This window comes from Schistocerca serialis, chromosome 5 (assembly GCF_023864345.2).
Source record: "Schistocerca serialis cubense isolate TAMUIC-IGC-003099 chromosome 5, iqSchSeri2.2, whole genome shotgun sequence".
NCBI lineage: Eukaryota > Metazoa > Arthropoda > Insecta > Orthoptera > Acrididae > Schistocerca > Schistocerca serialis.
The window spans coordinates 32,193,367-32,218,136 of NC_064642.1; the positions used below are offsets into that span (position 1 = coordinate 32,193,367).

At 43.9% G+C, this 24,770-nt stretch overlaps 1 protein-coding gene and 1 pseudogene across 1 annotated transcript in view; both read right to left on the reverse strand.

Moving 5' to 3' along the window:
- The window catches only part of LOC126481726 (muscle M-line assembly protein unc-89-like), a 1,115,867-nt gene that overhangs the window by 91,319 nt on the left and 999,778 nt on the right, over positions 1-24,770 (reverse strand). Inside the window, exons 41-42 of the mRNA XM_050105679.1 lie at positions 17,013-17,058; positions 9,015-9,147 (exon numbers count right to left, since the gene is read on the reverse strand). Coding sequence (XP_049961636.1) covers positions 9,015-9,147; positions 17,013-17,058 — 179 coding nt within the window. The remainder of the gene's footprint in view (positions 1-9,014; positions 9,148-17,012; positions 17,059-24,770) is intronic.
- On the reverse strand, positions 20,563-20,680 carry LOC126482567 (5S ribosomal RNA; annotated as a pseudogene).

Below are 24,770 nucleotides of genomic sequence, written 5' to 3' on the forward strand. Positions count from 1 at the left end.
GACTCTACTGTAGAATGCTTCTTGGGCTGTACTGCGCATTTTTTTCAGAAATAGACGGTCGACGTAGTAAATTTCGTCCTCTCAAAGTGTGACACTGCTCTAATTCAGTATCAAATTAATGGTATTCAAAGGGTACGTCTGTTTTCTGCTTCTCGTTACTGTTCGCTGTGAGGATGTCGTATGCGACTAAGAGGGACTGGCAACCAGTGCCCATAAATATTCACGCGGTCGTGGCAAGGTATCAATTCGACTTCCTACTGGCGTTTGCATGTGAAATGTGAGCGAATAGACGTGCTAACGATGACGGTAAGTCGTTTACGCAACAAAGGAGAAGCTACGAACCAAGAGTGGACAAAGAGGAGGATGAAATCTGGTAGGAAAGGAATAATAGATTTTACCAGAATCATAAATGTTCTGAACGTGAACATAAAACTGTTCTCTCGCTGGGCTGTAAGTACCTAGCTATCTTTTACTCTGACATAAGGCAAGAGAAACATTTTTCTAACACTGACTTTTCCTCCACAAAAAACTGCTTCGAAACGTTCGATCGCTGCTATAGAAAGCTCATCTGTTGTTACACACAGAGCAATTTAGTTTCTACCTCTACGAGATATTACAAACGTGTCCCAGACGGGAATTTGAGCTCTGATTTCTTGCTTTTTAGTATGACAGTGTTACCATTGAGTACCTGAATACGTCTTGCGCATAGGGTAAATGTCTCTACTAATAACTGAAGGCGTCGATGGAATAAAGTGCCACCCTTCAGCTTGGTGCGGATTGGTATGATTGCGTAATCAGTTGTGTTTTCGAATGAAGCAGATCAACTAAGAAGAAGTTCCCCACGTACCGCTGGGAAGCACTGCCTGCTATATAAATCGTATTACCTTATTGTATTTATAATTTTGCCTTTAAATTTAATGAAACTTATAACATGTATTAACCCAAAACACGATCTTGTGGGCTAACACTTTCTTCTACGACTCCTTCAGTTCCTACTTGTGGTTGCAACGAAACCTCTTTTGCTAAGCAAAAACATGCATGTAGAGCCTCATATGTTTTGTTGCCTATCAGTGAGCAATAAACATTAGCCTTGCGAGGTTTAAGGCGGAAGTGCGGTGTCACGACACCAATACCATTGTGGACATAATTCTGAATCTGCGCTGTTTACCGAAACTCGGTATTCCTTACGACATAATTTAAATTTTCACCACACCGATAATATTGTCCTGCCTGAAATACAGTTGCCATTTGAAAGAGCCTTTCGTATTCTTTTGATGTAATCTAAAGGTACTGATACGACGTTTACATGTGTTAGCGGCTTTACTGTGAAAATGGCACGCGGCGACATTGTATTTCGCCTTGAAAGCGACAACCTCTCGCGCGCAGAAGGTAAGCGGGTTGCCGCCGAGTAACACGGCAGGTGTTTCCCCATAAGCAACGGCACGGTAACGACAGAACAGTAAATATCCAAGTATTCCAGCTTTGCGCAACTAAAAATACTGGGCGAATGATGCCACCATTGCTGTGTAAAATTTATTATCCGTTTTTAACTATAATTTTATCAGCCGTGTCAACGGGATGTACATTATCAAACGTTCTGACTGAAAGATATTTCATAGAACATCTGCATACATACAAGGTGACAATTATTGAACTACATGAGACTCGTCATAAATTTTGAACGGTTTGCATTAGGATCTTCAAACTTCACGGTTGGCCGCGGGACATGATGGGAATTAATATGGTTTGGTTTAACGAAAGAGCCCACCCTAATTTGGATGGGTCCGTCAGTAAGCAAAATTGGCGCATTTGGGGGGGGGGGGGGGTCTGAGAATCCGCATTTCGCGATCGGGAAGGCTCTTCACCTTCAATGGGTGACTGTGTGATGTGCAGTGTACAGTCATGGAATAATCGGTGCGATATTCCTTGATGGCACAGTGACTACCGAACGATACGTGAAGGTTCTGGAAGATCATGGAAGATAATTTCATCCCCATTATCGAAGTTGACCCTGATTTTGTCAAGATGTGCTTAACGCAAGACGGAGTTCGACCTCATAAAAGCAGAATAGTTTCTGATGTCCTGGAGGAGCACTTTGACGACCGCATGGTGGCCTTAGGGTCTCCAGAGGCCTCGATTCTCCGAATCTGAACACATGCGACTCCATTTTGTGGGGCTATATTAAAGACAATGTGTACATCAATAACCCCTGCTAATAGAACGTCTTCAAGTTGTATGTTGGTACAAACTATAATTCAGTTGTTTATGGAGCCAGCCTACAGTTTTGACAGCAAACAGCAAGTTTTCATGAAGCTGCGAAAACATCTGGAGTACACACACAAAAAAAGTTTTGGTTCCCAGAACTCCTGAAAATAGACGTTGACTTTGGATATTGTTTCACAGAGACAGTCAATTTGACTGTTAAGAGATGTCACTAAACCCGCCCAAAGATGTAAACAACCATGCATCAGCAGCGCCTATTAGACTGAGGGGGTTCGACAGCCGATCAGTTCCAGTCATTCCACCAGGAAGGAGGTACACGGCTCGTGTTGTCTGTAGTTCCACCATGCCTAGACGGTCAATACCGCTGTTCGATCGCGTCCGCATTGTTACTTTGAGCCAGAAAGGGCTCTCAACAAGGGAAGTGTCCAGACGTCTCGGAGTGAACCAAAGCAATGTTGTTCGGACAAGGAGGAGATACAGAGAGACAGGAACTGTCGATGACATGCCTCGCTCAGGCCGCCCCAGAGCTACTACTGCAGTGGATCACCGCTACCTACGGATTATGGCTCGGAGGAACCCTGATAGCAACGCCACCATGTTGAATAATGCTTTTCGTTCAGCCAACTCACGACTAAAACTGTGCGCAGTAGTCTGGATGATGCGCAACTACACTCTCGACGTCCATGGTTAGGTCCATCTTTGCAACCACGACACCATGCAGCGAGGTACAGATGGGTCCAACAACATATCTTCACCGATGAGCGTCGCGTGTGCCTTCAACCAGACAATCGTCCGAGACGTGTTTGGTGGCAAACCGGTCATGCTGAACGCCTTAGACACCCTGTCCAGCGAGTGCAGCAACGTGGAGGTACCTTGTTGTTTTGGGGTGGCATTATGTAGGACCGACGCACACCGCTGGTGGTCATGGAAGGCGCCGTAACGGCAGTACGATAAGTGAATGCCATCCTCCGACCGGTAGTACAACCGTATCGGTAGCATATAGCCGAGGCAATTTGCGCCCCCATCGTGCACATCTTGTGAATGACTTCCTTCAGCGTAAAGACATCGCTCGACTAGAGTGGCCATCATGTTCTCCAGACATGAACCCTATCTAACATGATTGGGATAGATTGAAAAGACCTGTTTATGGACGACGTCACCCACCAACCACTCTGAGGGATCTACGCCGAATCGCCGTTGAGGAGTGGGACAATCTGGACCAACAGTGCCTTGATGAACTTGTGGACTGTATACCACGACGAATACAGGCATGCATCAATGCAAGAGGACGTGCTACTGGGTATTAGAGATACCGGTGTGTACAGCAATATGGACCACCACCTCTGAAGGTATCGCAGTATGTTGGTACAACGTGCAATGTGTGGTTTTCATGAGCAATGAAAAGGGCGGAATGATGTTTATGTTGATCTCTATTCCAATTTTCTTTACAGGTTCCGGAACCTCGGTAAAGCAAAGCTATCTTTGATGTGAGTATTTGAAAATATTCTGTGGATGATTTTCTTTGGGTATGTGACAAGAATGGCTTTCCGAACGTGCCTCCAAATCCATGGCAACGAAGTGTCAGTTATCCCTATGTAGTTCCACAGCGCAAAAGTGACCTCTGAATAATCTTTGATCACGTAACATTTTATTTGTCTGCTTAACATATATTAGCTTTTAATGCGGGCTTTCAGGATCACTATTTACACCCTTACATGATTTTTGTTACTTGGGCATCATGCCCAAGCCGGCCGCTGTGCCCGAGCGGTTCTAGGCCCTTCAGTCCGGAACCGCGCTGCTGCTGAGGTATCAGATTCGAATCCTACCTCGGGCATGGATGTGTGTGATGTCCTTGGGTTTAAGTAGTTCTAAGTCTAGGGGACGGATGACTTCAGATGTTAAGTCCCATAGTGCTTAGAGCCATTTGAACCATTTGTATATCACGCCTATGAACAAAATTCAGCTACTGAGAGTTTGGTTCAAATGGCTCTGAGCACTATGGGACTTAACATCTGAGGTCATCAGTCCCCTAGAACTTAGAACTACTTAAACCCAACTAACCTAAGGACATCACGCATATCCATGCCCGAGGCTGGATTCGAACGTGTGATCGTCGCAACAACGCGGTTCCGGACTGAAGCGCCTAGAATCGCTCGGCCACAGCGGCCGGCCTTGCAGCGTATGTGCGCTGTTAACAAAGGATAGCTGAGGTTTGACTAGCGCACCGCTGCACTGAGAATCACAGTTTGCCATACTATGACATAAAAGAGTGTGGGACTCATAAAGAATAAACGGTCCTTCCATTAGTATAAATCTCACATACCTTAAGCGCAGTGCAAATTATCCTGAATAAGTTAAACATATGGGGCCAAACGGCAAATCTTCCCTAGCAGGCTGTGTATTTAGAATGTTGCGTAAAATTAAGTGTTCAACTATATCTAATACCTACGTACAGTCACTGCATATGAGAACAGATGCTCTACAAGTATTAGAGGAATATTAGTTTCCGATGTACAGTTTAGCAATGAGCACGTCTTGACTAAGTTGCTTAATGATTACGGAATTAATCTCTCAAAAAATTCTTAAAGCAATAAAAAGGTTTCTGAAGGTACTGATCAGAACTTGACGAACAGAAAGGAAGACAACTGAGGTACTGCTAAGAGAAATAGAGTTACAGAATAACTTATCGTAACGATTAGAAAAAGAAAGTTGTTCGTGGAGAACGTTTTTGGTAATAACGGAAGGATAAATCCATGACACTCAAATTAGAGCTGGTGCAGATAATGCGGTGACGATACTATGAAGAAATAAATGAAATTTCAGAAAAATCTTCGATTACTGAAGCTAAGCATTAAGCAGATGAATAATGGCAACTGTCTTAAATATTTGGTTCAAAATGGCTCTGAGCACTATGGGACTTAACATGTATGGTCATCAGTCACCTAGAACTTAGAACTACTTAAACCTAACTAACCTAAGGACAGCACACAACATCCAGTCATCACGAGGCAGAGAAAATCCCTAACCCCGCCGGGAATCGAACCCGGGAACCCGGGCGCGGGAAGCGAGAACGCTATCACACGACCACGAGCTGCGAACAAAAAATGGCTTTGAGCACTATGGGACAACATCTATGGTCATCAGTCCCCTAGAACTTAGAACTACTTAAACCTAACTAACCTAAGGACAGCACACAACACCCAGTCATCACGAGGCAGAGAAAATCCCTGACCCCTTAAATATTTGTAAAGGATGAAATGTAACTGTGAATTATCTGGAAATTCGCGTTAATCTGCTTATGTTCCGCCTAATAAATAATATTGCAAGTGTGTGTAACGTCCAAAAATCAGCTGAAAGCTGACGTCCACTATATATCTAACAACCATTTTTGCAGTTATTTCTATTTACCAGGAGTCTATTGTTGTTGCCATAATCTCGCGTAAGCACCAAGATTCAGAACGTTTCAGACAGGTGGAATGTGGACTGAAGTGGATTTTTACTACGTTCATGTCCAGTAGTATTCTTTAAGTAATGCGATCACTGTCACGTGACCTCTTTTCGCCCATTGTTAGTACTAGAAACGATCATTTGAAACAGTTTTTCAGTAGAGATTTTCTGCTGTATCGGGCAAGAACTTTCGCTAGTCCGGTCTGCGAAGCGTCTCTGCCGTATCCTCTCGCTTCGTGACCAGTCTTCCAGCAAGCTGTATTCCTAATGGCCATCTCTGCTCGAGAATTACCACCATTAACCGCGACGAACAAAAATTGCAGGCTCAACCGCTATAATCCTCGCAGTATGCACGGTTCCGGCAGTTACATGTAAACCTTGCACTCTCATTAGCTCTTAAATGCTAGCGTTTTTAGTGTCGATCGGTACACTCACTTTGTATCATGCGGTTTACTTCTTACAGCTTGCTCCGCTGCCGTCTAGAATCTTGATATTTTCTGATATAATTCTTCATCATGGTCTTCAATAACTTCAGTCTGCCAAAGAGCGAGTTGTTTCTGTGTACAGAGTCTCAGTCACAATAACACACTCTATTGCAGCTCCCATCGCCTATCTTATTAGACATGCATTCAGTGCCAGTCATTTTTCCACGTCGCTCTTCAATACGCTAGTGAATTCATTTCCGCTCACAGCTTGGAAGTATGTCACGTGGCACGTTTCAAATATAAGATCCAGTGGGGTAGAAAAAATAACTGCCTGTAGAGCTCAGTTTGCTATTACATGAACAGGTAAAGATTCTTAAATTATTGCTGTTTTTCTCTTTGTGTAAAAGTGAGGTGAAATTTCTGTGAAAATAAACAAGCCTGTAACATGTGAATCATGGCCAGTAGTTCTAAATGTGATTGGCAAGGTCTGTTAGCGGAGCCAGACACCTTCGTAAAGTCGACTAAGATCGCCACATTCTTTCTTTTTGCATTTTTGATAATCGTTTTATAGATGTACTAGCGAAAGAAGAACCAGTCGATATGTTCAAGAAGAAAGAGGAAATAGTCGAAATTTCATCGCACAAACATTTAAGCTGCTAGAAACACCATCAACATCCTTCACTGAAAATGAAATTTAACAGAATTATGAAATTTACGGAAACAAAAGCTCACGTGGTGTTGATGAAATTTCGAATAGCATTTTGAAGGTTCGTTCCAAATTAATGTTCCTTTTTGTGATGTGTTTTCATAGACCATGATACACTTTCATAAATGCTTACCTTTTGAACAATTCATGGCGGTAAATCCTCTGTTGTAACTCATACCTTAAAAAATAAAATTTAAAAATTGGTACTGAATGATTCAGACAATGCTGAAAGTGGACAAAATTTTAGAGACAGGGAAAAAATCACGAATGGAGTGCCACGGAATTCAACGATGCGTCCAATTTTTCCTCCTTCTTTTTATGAATGGCCTTTCACTTAACATACAAACAGAGCTGATACTTTTTTCAGATGACGAAAGAGTTCTGATTAATTCAGTTCGACAGGTACCCATAGGCAGGGTTTTAATAACGCTTTTCTAAAAACTGGTCTGTCAAAAAACAAAAAATATTTCTTCCTTTCACGTTCGGTTGTGAGCTATTGTGAAGCCAATGTTACGCTGTTTAGAGTCATTGTGTGTGACGTACGTTTATATAAACATCTGGTATCTTTGAGGACTTTCAATTCTATTGAAGGAAAGATGAATGGTTTATCTATCTAGTGTACTTTCTCTTTCTGTGATGATGGTCGCTACGACAGAAACTGGTAGAGTATAAGGATAATTCGTACAGCTGATGGCTAAAATGCAGTTCTTCGAACTGAAGGAATTCATAGTGATTGTCAATCCAACGTGACTAAATTGCGAAAGTGCCGTCACCATATTTTTAGAAACAAGAGGGACACATGTTTAGGAGTACAGGCTGTTTAGTTAATTGTTGGTTTCGCCACGTGCTCCGCAACTACTTGTTTGATTAATGAAGAGGCCGCTCCAGTTGCTCTGTAGAACTTTATTTAGTCCACTACCTGTTTCGGCATTTTTGTTACGTCTTTCTCAAGTGTATCAGAAAGTTGCATACATGTTGTAAGTGTATAACGTGTAAAATTGAAGATGTACAGGTTATTCTAAAATATTTCTGTTTGCTGATGACACTAGCTTGGTAGTAAAGGATGTTGTCTGCAACAATTACTGTTTCAAATAGTGCGGTTCATGACCTAAGTTTATGGCTTGTAGAAAGTAAACTAACGGTACATCGGAGTAAGACAGAGTTTTTGCAGTTTCTAACACACAGTTCAACAAAATCCGAAGTTTTAATTTCACAGAATGGGCACATGATTAATGAAACTGAGCAGTTCAGATTTCTAGGTGTTCAGGTAGATAGTAAACTGTCGTGAGAAGCCCACGTACAGGTTCTTGTTCAAAGACTTAATACTGACATTTTTACCAGTCGAACGGTATCTGAAGTAAGTAATCATTTGACAGGAAAATTAGTCTACTTTGCTTATGTCGTATGGTATTATATTTTGGGGTAACTCTTCCGATTGTAAAATGATATTTTTTGGCACAGAAACGTGCAATTCGGGCAGTAAATGGTGTAAGCCTGCGAACCTCTTGTCGACCCCTGTTCACTAGCCAGGGTATTTTGACATTGGCCTCTCAATAAACATGTTCTTTACTGTCGTTTCTTGTTAGCAATATCAGATTATTCCCAAGAATTAGCAGCTTTCACTCGGTTAATACTCGGCAGAAATCCAATCTGCATTTGGATCGAACTTCCTTGACTCTCATGCAGAAAGGCGTGCAGTATACTGCAGCATCCATTTTCGATAAGCTACCACAATAATGTAAAAATCCTAGCAGTAATCCACGCCCTTTCAAATCGAAACTGAAGAGTTTCCTCATGGGTGAGTCCTTGTGTACCATCGAGGAGTTCCTTGAAACAATGTATTGTTGATTGCCTTTACATAAACTTATGGCTTGTCTTTTTTGGGTTCGTGAACGTTTCATTTTATCGGTTACTACTTTTATGTTGTAATTTCATGTGCTGACACGGTCTGTGACCTTGGAGATTTGCTCCTTAATTTGGTTCCTCAGGAACTAGATGTGGAAAAAAAGAGGTTTACATATGTTTATCTACACATTATAAAACTTACAGGGGATAAGTAACGTTCAAAAGACACCAACACAAGTGTGGTAGATTTGTAATCTTGCTTATCTAATGGTATCGTGAGTGTATAGTTCACTACATTGTGTTAGTGAGTGTGTGATGTTCTGCCGTGTTGGCACGGGGCTGCCGCCGCGGCCTCGCTGCAGACTCACCCGGCCGTCCTTCTCCCAGCGGACGTCGGGCAGCGGCGTGGCGGACACGCGGCACTCCAGCGTCACGGCGTCGCCGTCGCAGCAGCGGCGGTCGGCGAGCGCGCGCCGCACGCACGGCAGCGTCTGCACGCGGCTGCCAACACACCACGCGGATATCACGCCTCACTCACTGACCGTCTGACGCTGCGGTGCTGCTACACTTACATTCATAACACAGCTGGCCGTAACAAGTGCAACGTATTGTGCGGCAGACTTTACGGAACTACACTGGTGTCCAAAATTAAAGCAAGGTAGCGTTTTTTTTTTTTTTGCCACAAAACAATATAACCAGGTGATAATAAAATAGAAATAATGTAAAGAACATAGAACGTAAAGATCTACAACGGAAGACACAAATGTTCTTCGTTTTCTCCAACTTAACGTATTTAAGCACACATTCCGACGACGTGTTAATGCGCTGAGTACTGGGTGTGACCACCTCCGGCAGCAATACAGGCCTGACAAAAGACGGGCATTCTGTGAACGATGTCATCAGTCTCCTATTGAGGCAGTAACGCCCATTCTTCCTGCAGCGCTGCTCACAAGTCTTGGAGAGTGGTTGGTGGACGCTGACGTGAGGCAACCGTCTCCCTAGTGCGTCCCAGACTTGCTCTATGACGTTCAAATCGGGAGAGGGAGCACGCCACGCCATGCGGGCAATATCTTCCGTTTCGAAGAAAACCTCGCCACCCGTGTTCTATGAGGTCGTGCATTATCGTCCAGCGATAGAAAATCTGGGCCCACAGTATCTCGCAAGAACCGCAGATGAGGTCCCAAGATATTGTTACGATACCTGACAGCGATTAAATCTTGCCGATTCACCCGTACAGTTTCATGAAGACATGTTCGAGACGTAAACATAATCCCTGGCCAATCTACTAGCGATCCTGCTTGATATCGGTCTCTTTCCACAATGGTTGTGTCCCAAAATCGTGCTCCACATTCCCTCCGGGAGCGAACCGTCGAGAATCACTGTCCAGACCAAATCGGGACTCACTTGTGAAAACAACATTGATCCACTATTCGACCCTCCAGGTGGCTTGTTGATGGCTCCACTCTACACATTCCCTCCTTTGAAGAAGCGTCAGAGGAAGACATACGACACGTCTTCAACGATAAAGGCCACTCTGCCGAACTTTCCGGGATGTGAGGTCGTGGTCCAAGAACTTTTCTGCTCCTTACGTTTCGTCCAGGACTGCGCTGGACTTCCTCAGAGGCGCTGCTCCGCTGAGTCTTGCCGACTGACTGGTCGGGTATCTGAGAGCGACTTATATATTGCGAGAAAAGGGGGCGTGGTTCAGGTGACACGTGATGAGCAGTGATAATCCATAGCAAAGATAAGGTTGACTATCGATTACCACCTTGTCAAAGATAAAAATTGTTAGCAATTTTGTAGAGCCACTGTCCATATATCGCTAAGTTTCATAGCCTCCTCTTTCCTATTAAAATTATCGCGATGTTTATAAATTTCACTAGCTTCTCTATATAACCGTGGATAGTAATATAACGTTGTAGATAAAACTTCGGTATCTGAAAACTTCACTTGGTGGTTGCCTGGTTGAAGAGCATGTTCCGCTACAGCTGATTTTTCTATTTTTCCAAGTCGACAAAGACTTTTATGCTCTTTCAGTCGCGTGTTTACGCTTCTTTTGGTAGTACCAATATAAAACTTATCACAGGTACATGGAATTTTATACACACCATATGTCGAAAGGGGAGGGCGTTTATCCTTCACAGATCGTAGTACTTGACTTATTTTCTTTGTTGGTTTAAAGACCGGTTTTATGTCATGTTTTCGTAAAATCTTACCGATCCGATCTGTTACCTTTTTAATAAAAGGGAGAACTACTGTATTTTTCTGTCGTTATGATTCATTCTTATCTTTTGGTCTTTTGTTCCTTGGACGCAAAATTCTACTTATCTCTTTTCTTGAGTAGCCGTTTTTTTTTCAAAAGCCTGCTTCAGATGTTTCACTTTAGCATCCAAATGTTCAGGTGTACATATCCGTTCCGCTCGATCGACAAGACTTTTTATGACACCCCTTTTTTGTTGTGGATGTTGATTAGAATTTTTATGTAAATGTCTGTCCGTATGTGTTGCCATCCGAAAAACTTTATATTCCAAGCTTCTATCGGACCGTCTCATAACTAAGACATCCAAGAAAGATATTCTGTTATCCTTTTCTATTTCCATAGTAAACTGTATTTTTGGGTGAATTTTATTTAGATAATCAAAGAAATCGTCAAAGGCTTTCTGCCATGGGACCAAACCACAAATGTGTCATCTACATATCGATACCAACGAGATGGTTTGTTATTAGCTTTGTCTAGGGCTGATTGTTCAAATTTCTCCATGTAAAGATTGGCAATCGCAGGGCCTAATGGATTACCCATTGCTACTCCATCAAGTTGTTCATAAAATTCATTATCCCACTGGAACTGACTTGATGTAAGACAATGTCTGAAAAGAACAGTCAAATCTTCTGGAAAAATATCCGCTATGAAAATCATAACTTCGTTAACAGGAATCATTGTGAATACAATGAAAAAAACGGCTACTCAAGAAAAGAGATAAATAGAATTTTGCGTCCAAGGAACAAAAGACCAAAAGATAAGAATGAACCATAACGACAGAAAAATACAGTAGTTCTCCCTTTTATTAAAAAAGTAACAGATCGGATCGGTAAGATTTTACGAAAACATAACATAAAACCGGTCTTTAAACCAACAAAGAAAATGTGTCAAGTACTACGATCTGTGAAGGATAAACGCCCTCCCCTTTCGACATATGGTGTGTATAAAATTCCATGTACCTGTGATAAGTTTTATATTGGTACTACCAAAAGAAGCGTAAACACGCGACTGAAAGAGCATAAAAGTCTTTGTCGACTTGGAAAAACAGAAAAATCAGCTGTAGCGGAACATGCTCTTCAACCAGGCAACCACCAAGTGAAGTTTTCAGATACCGAAGTTTTATCTACAACGTTATATTACTATCCACGGTTATATAGAGAAGCTAGTGAAATTTATAAACATCACGATAATTTTAATAGGAAAGAGGAGGCTATGAAACTTAGCGATATATGGACAGTGGCTCTACAAAATTGCTAACAATTTTTATCTTTGACAAGGTGGTAATCGATAGTCAACCTTATCTTTGCTATGGATTATCACTGCTCATCACGTGTCACCTGAACCACGTCCCCCTTTCTCACAATATATAAGTCGCTCTCAGACACCCGACCAGTCAGTCGGCAAGACTCAGCGGAGCAGCGCCTCTGAGGAAGTCCAGCGCAGTCCTGGACGAAACGTAAGGAGCAGAAAAGTTCTTGGACCACGACCTCACAGCCCGGAAAGTATATCAACAGCCATGTCACCCGGTCGTGAAAGCCTTCATTCTACACTCTGCCGAAGCCTTCAGTACACCGTTTATCTCGATACAACACGTCCAGTGGGTCCTGGGAGGTGAGATGCCACGTTCTATGGCGGTACCGACGTGCCCTTACACCAAATAATAGTCCACTCTTTCTGATGTCACATTTGGTCTTCCCTGTCCACGTCTCCGGGATACTGTTTTCGTTCAAAAATGGTTCAAATGGCTCTAATCATTATGGGACTCAACTTCTGAGGTCATCAGTCGCATAGAACTTAGAACTACTTAAACCTAACTAACCTAAGGACATCACACACATCCATGACCGAGGCAGGATTCGAACCTGCGACCGTAGCGGTCGCGCGGCTCCAGACTGTAGCGCCTAGAACCGCTCGGCCAATCTGGCCGGCCTACTGTTTTGGTCTCTCTGAACTATCGCCCCATCCGAAAACAAGAGAACGATTCACATTAAGCCATCGGGCCATATCAGGTTGCAACTGTCCTGGTTCCGTTCTTTCTATGGCCCTCCACAGCAGAGAGGCTGGTAGGCGTCTTGTCTGTACCATACTACACCCTCTGTGACTGTGTACACAGCGATTGTGGATGTGGGACTACCCGGCAAACACTATACCGTTTGATAGGTGCCCTCACCTCATCGTTAGCGTTGATGTCTGTTGACTAGAATGCCCCTTTCCGGCAAGGATACGATCATACAGACATCTGTTAAGAGTTTGTGTCATTAAATCGGGAATGAGATACGGCAGTTTGTTGCTTTAATTTTGGACACCGTTGTACATACTTACTTAGATAGCCAAATCGTGAACCTTTCAGCACAACTCCACAGAATACGACATGTATATTGTGTATACAAGAAGAGACTACGCTAAGGTTTCTCGTTGAGAAACAGCATTTCAACTTTGGTTATTTGCGAGAAGGTTGTGTCGTGCCTCGTGTGAGATGTACGGACATCTCCCAGCACGTGTTGACACTGAATATCGTGCGAATGTGTAATCGAGAACTTCAGGAGGGCCATAGTCAGCGCCACGCAGGATCTCAGCGGCTCCACGTGACCAGCGCGAGAGATGACTGGCCTAACGTTCTCTCGACTGCTTCCCAGACGGGGCAATTTCACCTTTCTTTTTTTTTTTAAAAAAAAGCATTACTTCTGCCCTAATTGAAATTAAAAATGATTTCTGGCATGTAAAAAACGGACTTTTTTGCCGCGTCAATTCAGGATTAAAATCTCGAGCTTTCTACGATTACCTCCACCGTCTTTGTCAGGAGCAACAGACGTCCAGTCTCTTCGCCAGGAGCAAGTGATAATTGCTGCTGACGAATACGGTGGAGATAATCGTTGAAACTCGAGATTTTAACCCAGAATTGACGCGAAAAGAAGTCATAGGATATTTTACACCACAGTGCCGTCGCGAAATATTTAATTCTCACATTTTTGACATAATTAAAAGACTGTATTGATATCTATATCATATATGAATTTTGTGTCTGTAAGAGACAGATTTTCTACCGTCGCGGAGAGAGAAGCACTGTGGCAGCTGCCTGCAGGCAGTGCGCTCCATGTCGTGGCAACGTCTCGGCTTCAGACACTGAACGTCCGACGCAGACCGGTTTAAATATAACTCTTTGCCTCCGTCGTTGATGATCCTGAACCTAAGGAGGCGCAGTCCGTGTCTGGAGGCCGTGCCGTGCGGAGATACAGCGCATCCGGTGCAGCGCTTGATTGGTTCAGAGTGCCGTTAATGCTGCCGGGAAATTCTGAACTGAACTGCAAGTGACAAGTCTTCCTCCAGGAGAGAAACCTTGAAATTCGGTTTGGAATGGAACACCGAAATGCCTCCCCCTCTAGCTATTCGGAAGTGGATAATTAATAGTGTAATAATGTAAAGTTGCTTGATGCGAAAGTGATAGTTATTCAAATTATCAATGCAGCGAATAGTGTGTATGCAAAATGTTTAAATAACGACGTTTGTGAGCGAATAGCCAGTGTAACGGGAGATCCTCCTCTAGCATTACTTTTCCTCAACACTAATAGTCGATACCAATACTATTTTTCCAATTTTGGACATATCAATTACCTCAGCTGCTTTTCTGAAAAATTTCATATGATTTTATTTTTCAAGCTAAAATTTATGAATATAAATTGTTATTTTGGATGTTATAAACGATACATACTAGTTCTGAATGCACAATTTTTTAGAAACGTTTGAAATTACAAGTTATTCGGCACACTTAATGTTTCTATTATTAATTACGCAATATAGTACTGTTTATTATGTATATTTCTGGATTCATTTATGAAATAATAATCAAAACTAACAGAAATTCATTTGTCAAGAAAAATTGTAAACTGTTCGGAATATTGTTATTTCCGCTGAGTGAGGCAGTAGTATTTTGTATTTTGGACGAACAATGTACCTTCGGCTTTGTTGATGTGAAAATTAAAAAGACTGTGTGATATACTAAAATGTGACAAAATAAATTAACGTAAAAACAAAAATTCTGCAACGAAAATCTTCAAAATTATTTAGGTCAATTCAACCATGAGGACCTAAAACGTGAGAATTTCAGATTCAAGAATGAGACCCCTAGACAAGAAGAACAGGAGCCAACTCCACAAGAAAATATAAGTAAAGTAAAAAGTTTCTTGTAGTCTTACTCTTCTCAGATCTTCAGAAAAGACTTTGCACATTGTGGAAAATAGCTGCAACTAGGAAGGAGAAACAAATAAAATACAAGTTCAATGATGGCTCTGTCAAACAGTCGGCCTATCAATAACATACGCCGATATTGGCTTGCGATCGGTGAGAGCCTGTAATTTACCATTCAGAGAAGTACTTTGCTTATGGGGGGCAGTTTACACGGCTACATGTATACTCCGCACGTCACGTTGTGGTGTGTGGCAGAGAGTAATTGTGTACTACTGTCACTTGCCCCCTTTCCTTGTTCGATTCGCGAATGGTTCTCGGGAAGAACGACTGGTGGTGATTCTCTGAGCTCGAATGTCTTTAATTTTACCTTCCGTGACATACAGGGTGTTTCCAAAAGAGCGTGCAAAAATATAGCAGGAAATACTGAACAATTTGAGATAGGGAACCTGGGGTCGGAGAAGCCAACTTAAGGAGACGTGGATGTAAACTTGTCTACCGCTTTGACTAGGTTTACCGTTTACCAATTTATTCACAACTAACAGGCTTGCACGTTTACGCGTACTGTGCTGTTTATTTACAAGTAAATTCCTTATTTGCCGCAAAGAAACAAGTAGGACAAGCCTATTTACTTGTCCATAAGGTGGCTCCGCTGTACCGTATTTACACTGTCCCATGATAGAACGTGCTATGAGTCGACGACACATCCATTCATTACGCAGTGCTATTCAGAGACTTACAGTGCAATACGATAGAGCAGTACCGGTACAGTATTTCCTGGTCGATGAATTGGCGGGGGAGGTCCTATTCCATGGCCTCCGACCCCCTTGACTATATCCTATGGAGATATCTAAATTCACTTGTGTATGAGGCCCCAGTGGATACGGAGATGGGATTAGTTGCTAGAATTGTAGCTGCTTGTGATGTGATTCGAAGCATACCAGGCATATTTGTCAAGGTGCGTCAGAATCTTGTTTGCCGATGTCACGCTTACACTGAGGTCGATGGCCGTCAGTTTCAGCACATTTTTTAAGATACAATACAAATGGTACGTTCATTGTGTCAGTGATGGTATTTGCAGACATCTGTAACTAATGTAAATAAAAAGGTATACGGAAATATGTTTTTATTCCTGTAATCTCCTTAAGCTCCGACCCTAGGTTCCCTACCAGAAATTGTTCAGTGAAGCAACCTCTATGTCCTGTTAAATTTTTGCACACTCTTGCGGGAATACCCTGTATACACAAGAGTATATGGTTTCGACTATGACACTAGTAATACTGCACAGGAAAGTAGGACGGAGTAGGTGAAGAGTAATTTTTGCACACTCTTACGGGAACACCCTGTATACGTAAAATTATATGCTTTCGACTATGAGACTAATAATACTGCACGGGAATGTAGGACGGAGTAGGTGAAGAGTAACAAAAGAAGAGAGTTTTGGCAACCAGCAAGACTATTGATGTAGTTAGAGCGTAGCGGCGGTTGTAAATCCGCTACTTAGAAAGGACAGATAACAACATGTGGTCAAAACTAGTCAGAAAAAGTTCTCCAGGACGGAGATGGAAAGGAGGGCGACCATTCGGAAGTAACGTGTCTGTGAGGCAATAGCTTTCTAGGATTTTTTTAACGGAAGTCTGTCGACCATAAGTTAAGGCATAACTGAATTGGTGTAAACCACCTGAAAAGTGTCTGGCTGTAGGAAATTCATACACTCCAATTCCGTAGACAACTATGGCCTCCTTATACAGGGTAAGGATGAGAGAATTTGAGTGGAACGGTGCTGGTGTGTGTGTGGGGAGGAACAGTGAAGCGCCAGAAGGCGCCACGAGCGCAGCTGTGGACTGGCAACAGGTAAGACAAGTAGACAGGTAGACAGGTAGGCAGGTAGAGCCGGCGGCCACTGCTGACTGGACTCACTCACCCGTACGTGACGCTGCTCGGCTCCATGCCGTCCTCCTTGCCCTGGCCTGCAACACAAACAAGAGCCTTAGTAAAGTCATCTCAAGTGCAGAGCGTGCTGGGTGAGGGCAACCCTGACAAGAAAATGCGTACAAACAAGATTCTCTCTCTCTCGCACACACACACACACACACACACACACACGCACACACACACACACACACACACACAAAACACACCATGTGTCACTTATTTCAAAAAGTTAAGCTTTTGTGGTTTGTAGTTTGGTCAACATTTTGAACAAGGTGCCATTCATTTTACAGTATACAAGGGCCACGTTCTCAGGTTTTTACAAAAAGAAATATATTTCATTTCTCCAAATGCAGGAGGATCTGCAACGAATTCACGCATGGTGCAGGGAATGGCAATTGAATCTCAATGTAGACAAGTGTAATCTGCTGCGAATACATAGAAAGAAATATCCTTTATCATCTTGCTACAACACAGCAGGTCAGCGACTGGAGGCAGTTAATTCCATAAATTATCCGGGTGTAGGCATTAGGAGTGATTTAAAATGGAATGATCATATAAAGTTGATCGTCGGTAAAGCAGATGCCAGACTGAGATTCATTGGAAGAATCCTAAGGAAATGCAATCCGAAAACAAAGGAAGTAGGTTACAGTACACTTGTTCGCCCACTGCTTGAATATTGGTCACCAGTGTGGGATCCGTACCAGATAGGGTTGATAGAAGAGATAGAGAAGATCCAACGGAGAGCAGCGCGCTTCGTTACAGGATCATTTAGTAATCGCGAAAGCGTTACGGAGATGATAGGTAAACTCCAGTGGAAGAGTCTGCAGGAGAGACGCTCAGTAGCTCGGTACGGGCTTTTGTTGAAGTTTCGAGAACATACCTTCACCGAGGAGTCAAGCAATATACTGCTCCCTTCTACGTATATCTCGCAAAGAGACCATGAGGATAAAATCAGAGAGATTAGAACCCACACAGAGGCATACCGACAATCTTTCTTTCCACGAACAATACGAGACTGGAATAGAAGGGAGAACCGATAGAGGTACTCAAAGTACACCGTCAGGTGGCGTGCGGAGTATGGATGTAGATGTAGATGTAGAACCTTTCATTGTTGCTCAAATTTTTGCACTTTTAATATCTATACGTTTTTGCGTGTAATGGATCGAGTTTTGGGAACATTAATGTTGACAACTCAAAAACATGCTCCCCGGAGGGTTCAGGAGCTTCGTAACGTGATGAAAATCTTTGTCTAGGCAATTTTCTTTGAAATACGGTGGGAAAAGACGTCATAAGGCTATAAGTCCCGTCAAACGGGTGAGGAGTCACTAATCAGATGGTTTTCTCCCTCAAATGTTCAATTATTTGAAGTGCTGTATGACGGTTTCTTTTGTCATGGTGGAGAATGGCGCGATTGTCTGGTTATTTTTTCCTGCTTTCATTGATCATTGGTGAATAAAAAACGGTTGCACTCATATATCATTTATCATTAATTATTCTTTTATGTCAAAAAGCAATACCCACAGTAACGAAAGAAAAAAGTGGCCATTTTCTTGGAAGTGCTTCGTGAAGGAAAGGCTTTCGTTCCTTTTATGTCATCTGGGAATATCCAGACAGTTGAATGCTGCTTTGTTTCCCCGTCCGTAGGAATATAAGTGAAGTCTCCAGTCACACTACGAGGCCCATACAACGGGTTTAAAGTGAATTTGCTACAGCTTGTTCAATAGAAGTGACAAAACCTTATGGTATGCATCAAGTTTTATAAAGTTGACTTAGGACATGGCTTGTTTTAAGCAAACATTTAAATAATATTTTATGTTCTGAAGAAGACGTTATTACTAACGTTGAAACCTAGATAAACGATAAAGTTAACCTGCAACTGTAGGCTGTATATTCTTATATACTTCATGAACGTTTCAGGATTTCTACACAACTTTATCGACAATGGTAGCACGAAAGGGGCAAGTACGACCTGAAGCATTGACGCGTCGTTTATGATATTTTAACCAAAAATTCGTTCCTTTGAAGTGTACATCGCTTCTGCTGAGCTTTTTAAAACAAAAGATATGAGTATAAAATCTAAAAATGTATATAAAATAAAATTTCCGCCTCTATAGTTCACCGTCAGCCTGTCTAATTTCCGTACGGATCAGGGGAACTGACAACCGGTCTCCTTCCAGTCGTCCCAGCGAGGACAACTCATTTGGCCTCATGAGGACATCTCAGGACTGTTTCAGCGAAAAGCAGCTGGTCCGTTTGCGAAAACACAGACTGAGAGAAGAGAGGAGAGTGTGCCATCTTCGTCCTGTATGCTGTTCAATGATCTACAATGCGGGTCAATCATTAGTCGATGAGTAATGTGCGGTGCCCTCAACACTAACGTGCAATTTTTTATAATGTTTTAATAAAATATGCGCTTTATAATTTCTAAAATACCGTTCATCGAACGCCGATGATCTAATGTTAATGGCGCACTTTTTTTTACCGTAATGTTGAAAAAATGGTTCAAATGGCTCTGAGCACTATGGGACTTAACAGCTAAGGTCATCAGTCCCCTAGAACTTAGAACTACTTAAACCTAACTAACCTAAGGACAGCACACACATCCATGCCCGAGGCAGGATTCGAACCTGCGACCGTAGCGGTCGCGCGGTTCCAGACTGTAGCACCTAGAACCGCTCGGCCACTCCGGCCGGCCGGTAATGTTGATGAAGATGATAATAATACGAGTAGATCACCTTTGCACAAGCTGGCGGTTACAATGTTTTTACACGTTCATAAGTGTATGAAATACTGCGTACTCGTTTCTTACATGTACTGTATGTCCTTTCAACATTCTGTCATTTTTCTACCTGAAAAAACTAGTTAATGTTCCGTAATGCTGCAGTTTGACAATTAAATGTATAGTACAGCAGCACTTGTCTCTTAAAAATTTACATACATCAACTAACTTAGGTGCATGTGAAGATTTTCGCTGCATGTCGATGCAACGAAACCTTCTCTGTTTTGTACTGTCGAAGTTTCTTGTAACACGTTTTACATGGCAACAGGTGTAATGACTGTCTGTCACATTTGACATCGGGGACAAATAATGTGTTAAGCACAGAAGGCGTGGGTTTTGCGGAGTTTGATCGCCCTGTGACCGCTCGTCACACCCTCGGGTTGTACTGGCTATGACGACATCGTAGTCACGTGACATGAGGAGATATGCAACGCATCGTTGCGACGTAATAGTTCTCACAACTTCACAATTTGCGAAGAGAAAATAATGTTGTTCAAGATAGACAGTGAAAACCATGTGGGTCGCGATGTGTCTGACTTCAGAAGTGGTTAACTCCTTCCGCACCGGCCATGAAGACCCAACGGTATCGGCTGGTCGCCGTGTCATCCTCAAACCACAGGTGTCACTGAATGCGGATATGGAGGGGCACGTGGTCAGCACACCACTCTCCCTGCCGTATGCCAGTTTCCGAGACCGGAGCCGCTACTTCTCAATCAAGCAGCTCCTCAGTTTGCCTCACAAGGGCTGAGTGCACCCCGCTTGCCAACAGCGCTCGGCAGACCGGATGGTCACCCATCCAAGTGCTAGCCCAGCCCGACAGCGCTTAACTTTGGTGATCTGACGGGAACCGGTGTTACCACTGCGGCAAGGCCGTTGGCCGGAAGTGGTTACGCACTAGCAAATTATGTACGCATCCACATCGTAGCTATTCGACGCGCAGGTCGCCGAAGTGCCGTCAAATCGAAAGACCTGCACCAGGCGAACGGTCTACCCGACGGGAGGCCCTAGCCACACGACATTTCCATTTTTATCGTAGCTATGAAAGCTCAGTATGATGCTGGAAAATTCTCATTAATGGCCTACAGCACTTTCTGGCACTCGGTGTGTGTTTTTAAACATCTCTTGTACATCCTATTAAGAATGTCGAGAAAATAAAAGACACAGAAATCAACCTAACGATGGCAGTGTTTCCATCAAAGCGGTTCCATGTCTAGACCTGCTCTCCGCGAATTACTTTCCCAGATAGTGTTACTGTATCATTTTGTATATTGAGGATGCTCCCTGTTTAAATCATAGACAGAGTTTGGGAAGAATGGCTGCTGTACGAATCTGAGAGAGCTGTTATTTCCGTAATTTCGTCAGCACGATGTGTGTGGGATAAGTACGTTCAGCGTTAACCGAATACTCGTACTTTCTGCAGTAAGAAAAGCTTCTTGAAGTTATCGAAGAGTATACCTGGGAGATGTACGACTTCTTTCAAGTGTTCACGATTTAAGAAGTTTCTCCTTTTCTACTGCTGTCTCTCTCGCCTATCACACAACCCTCTGACCAAACGCGCCGTCCTTTGTACTCGTACAGTGTCCCCTGTTAGCACGACCTGCTTGGGGTCCTATACCCTTGTTAGTGGACAGTTGTGCGCAGCCCCAGTAATTTGTGTGCATCTTCCTTTGTACACAGACCGTACTCTTCTAGTATCTTGCTAATGACTTGCAGCTTCGCATTAGCACTGCCTACAACTGAGCTTGCAATGAGATCACAAAAGTATTGGGATAGCGATATGCAGATGGCGGTAGTATCGGATACGCAAGCTACGAAAGGGCAGTGCATTGACGGGGCTGTCACTTCCACACAGGTTTCCGAAGTAATTACGACCGCACGGCGGAAGTTAATAGACTTTGAAAGCGGAATGGTAGCTGGAGTTAGATGCGTCGGACATTCCATTTCGAAAATTGTCAGGGAATTCAATGTTCTGAGATCCATAGTGCCAAGAATACGCGGGGAACACCAAATTTCAGGCATTAACTCACCTTAGAACTACTTAAACCTAACTAACCTAAGGAGATCACACACATCCATGCCCGAGGCAGGATTCGAACCTGGGACCGTAGCAGTCGCGCGATTCCGGACTCAAGGGCCGAGAACCGCTCGCCCACAGCTGACGGCCAGGCATTTAACTCTCACCACGGAAAACGCAGAGGCTCACGGTCCTCACTTAACGATCCAGAGCAGCGGCGTTTGCGTGGCCTCGTTAGTTCTAAGAGACAAGCAACACTCCGAGAAATAACCTCAGAAGTCAATATGGGACGTACGAGGAACGTATACTTCAGGACAGTGCAGCGAAATTTGGCGTTAATGAGCCGACGCGAGTGCCTTTGCTAAGAACACGACACCGCCTGCAGCGCCTCGCCTCGGCTGGCGACCATATCGGTTGGTTGGACTCCAGACGACTGGAAAACCGTGGCCTGGTCAGATGAGGCCCGATTCCAGTTGGTGTAGTCTGCGTTGAAATGCAATGGACTGGGTCCTCTAGACCAACTGAATCGGTAATTGTGTGTAAATGGTTATATTTCGCTACTTGAAGGCCATTTTCAGCCATTCATGTACTTCATCTTCCCAAACGTGTCACCGGGCCACAACTGTTCACGATTGGTTTGAAGAATATTTTGGACAGTTCGAGCGAATGATTTGGCCACCCAGACCGCCAGACGTGAATCCCAACGAACATATATGGAACATAATCGAGTGACCAGTTCGTGCACAAAATCCTGCGCCGGCAAAACTTTCGCAATTATAGAGAGCTATAGGGACAGCATGGCCTGATATTTCTGCAGGGGACTTCCATCGACGTGTCGAGTCGATGCCACGTGGAGCTCTGCACTGCCCCGGGCAGAAGGAGTTCCGACACGATATGAGGAGGTGGCCCCATGATTTTTGTCATCTCAGTGTACGTAAGGGGTCGTTCCACATCATGTCCCTGCATAATGTCACTCCCAGTCGCTTTCCTGCAATGACTGATTCTAATCGCCACTCATTAATCCTGTAACCAAGGGATGCCACGCCTTCACACTTAGCGAGGTGTACAGCCTTCAACTTCTCTTTGTTAGCGGCTAGTCGCCAGTATTCATAGCTACAATAAAGGTATTGTTTTATTGGAACTTCGGTATGTGCGATATGAAGGTCCATTGTGAACGGACATTTCTCATTACGAGATTAATTGAGAGTCACTGAAGTGTCTGGAACTCAAGGCAGACTACTACTGCAGATACGCCGTGTGGCGGGTCTACACACTAAAACTCCTCCCGAACAGGCCATGAAGGCCCAACGGTACCGACCGGCCGCCGTGTCTTTCTCAGCCCATAGGCGTCACTGGATGCAGATATGGAGGGGTATGTGGTCAGCACACCGCTGCCCGGCCGTATGTCAGTTTCCGAGACGAGAGGGGGTCAGTACTTCGTGTCTAGGGTCATTGTATTCTGTTGTTTTCATTTTGCTGGGTACTCCTGTTTATGTGCGGCATGAATCCTCTGACAGGAGACACCTACGTAAGCTTCCTGTCTGATCACCTGCATCCATTGATCTCCATTGTGCATTCCGACGGACTTGGGTAATTCCAACAGGACAATGCGACACCCCTCGCTCCAGAATTGCTACAGAGTGGCAGCAGGAACACTCTTCTGGGTTTAAACACTTCCGCTGGCCAGCAGACTCCCCAGACACGAACATTATTGAGCATATCTGGGATGCCTTGCAACGTGCTGTTCAGAACAGATCTCCTCCCTCTCGTACTCTTATGGATTTATGGACAGCCGTACAGGATTCATGGTGACCGTTCCCTCCAGCGATATTTCAGACATTACTGGAGTCTATTCCACGGCGTGCTACGGCACTTACGCAGGTGTACCAGTTTCGTTGGTTCTTCAGTGTCAACCCGACAGTGGCAAGATCGTGGCCTATGAAGGCTGCAGTTTATTGGTTCGCACTGTGGTTGACCGCTTTGCTGGGGATCCCACGACTGCCGTGCGAACGTAGAGTCAAAGGGTTAAGGGGGACATAACGCTGTGCAGGATCTCAACGACCCCACGCGACTGGCGCTCGAGAGGAGAGACATAGTGTTCGCTCGCCGTGCGGGTTCGCGCAGCTGCTTCACGGGCCTTGAATTTGGGACGGGTCTATGTTGCAGCACGGCAACTACTGACGCAGATAGTGCGACGGCTCCTGGAACACCACGGAGTTCCAGCACAACGGACACTGTTGCGGGTGTCCTATGTTCTCCATCCAGCACCAGAGACTCGCGGCGACAACGTCATTCCCCAGGATAACCCTGTGCACACATGAGTGCCACGGCGCTGCCTTTTGACATCTGTCCTGGTTTGTGTAGTATGTAACTTCCAGGAAGATTCCGAGATCTGATATGTGACTGGAAAGTGTACACCAGCAACAGTCGATTCACTGCCTCCAGCTGGCGCCTACGAGGTTGTGCAGATAATGTAGACAACAACAGATCGGGAATACCGTTTAAAGTCAGCAGGGAAAATACCACACAAAAAAAAAAAAAAAAAACGCTGATGCCGCGCAGGATTAGCCGAGCGGTCTACGACGCTGCAGTCTTGGTCTGTGCGGCTGGTCCTGGCGGAGGTTCGAGTCCTCCCTCGGGCATGGGTGTGTGTGTTTGTCCTTAGGCTAATTTAGGTTAAGTAGTGTGTAAGCTTAGGGACTGATGACCTTAGCAGTTAAGTCCCATAAGATATCACACACATCTGAACAAAACACGCTCAAATTTCCAAAGAAACAAGTACAATTAATCGGTTTTAAATAATCCTCGGCAAGTCTGCTTTGGTGTTTGAACACCATCTGCAGCTAGTTGCTGTCTGTTTAAGCTCTATGCCTACTTACCACGGGCGTGCTCACTGAACTGCAACACTGGCCAAGGAAAAGCCGAAAAATACTCAACAGGGTCACACGCTCTCA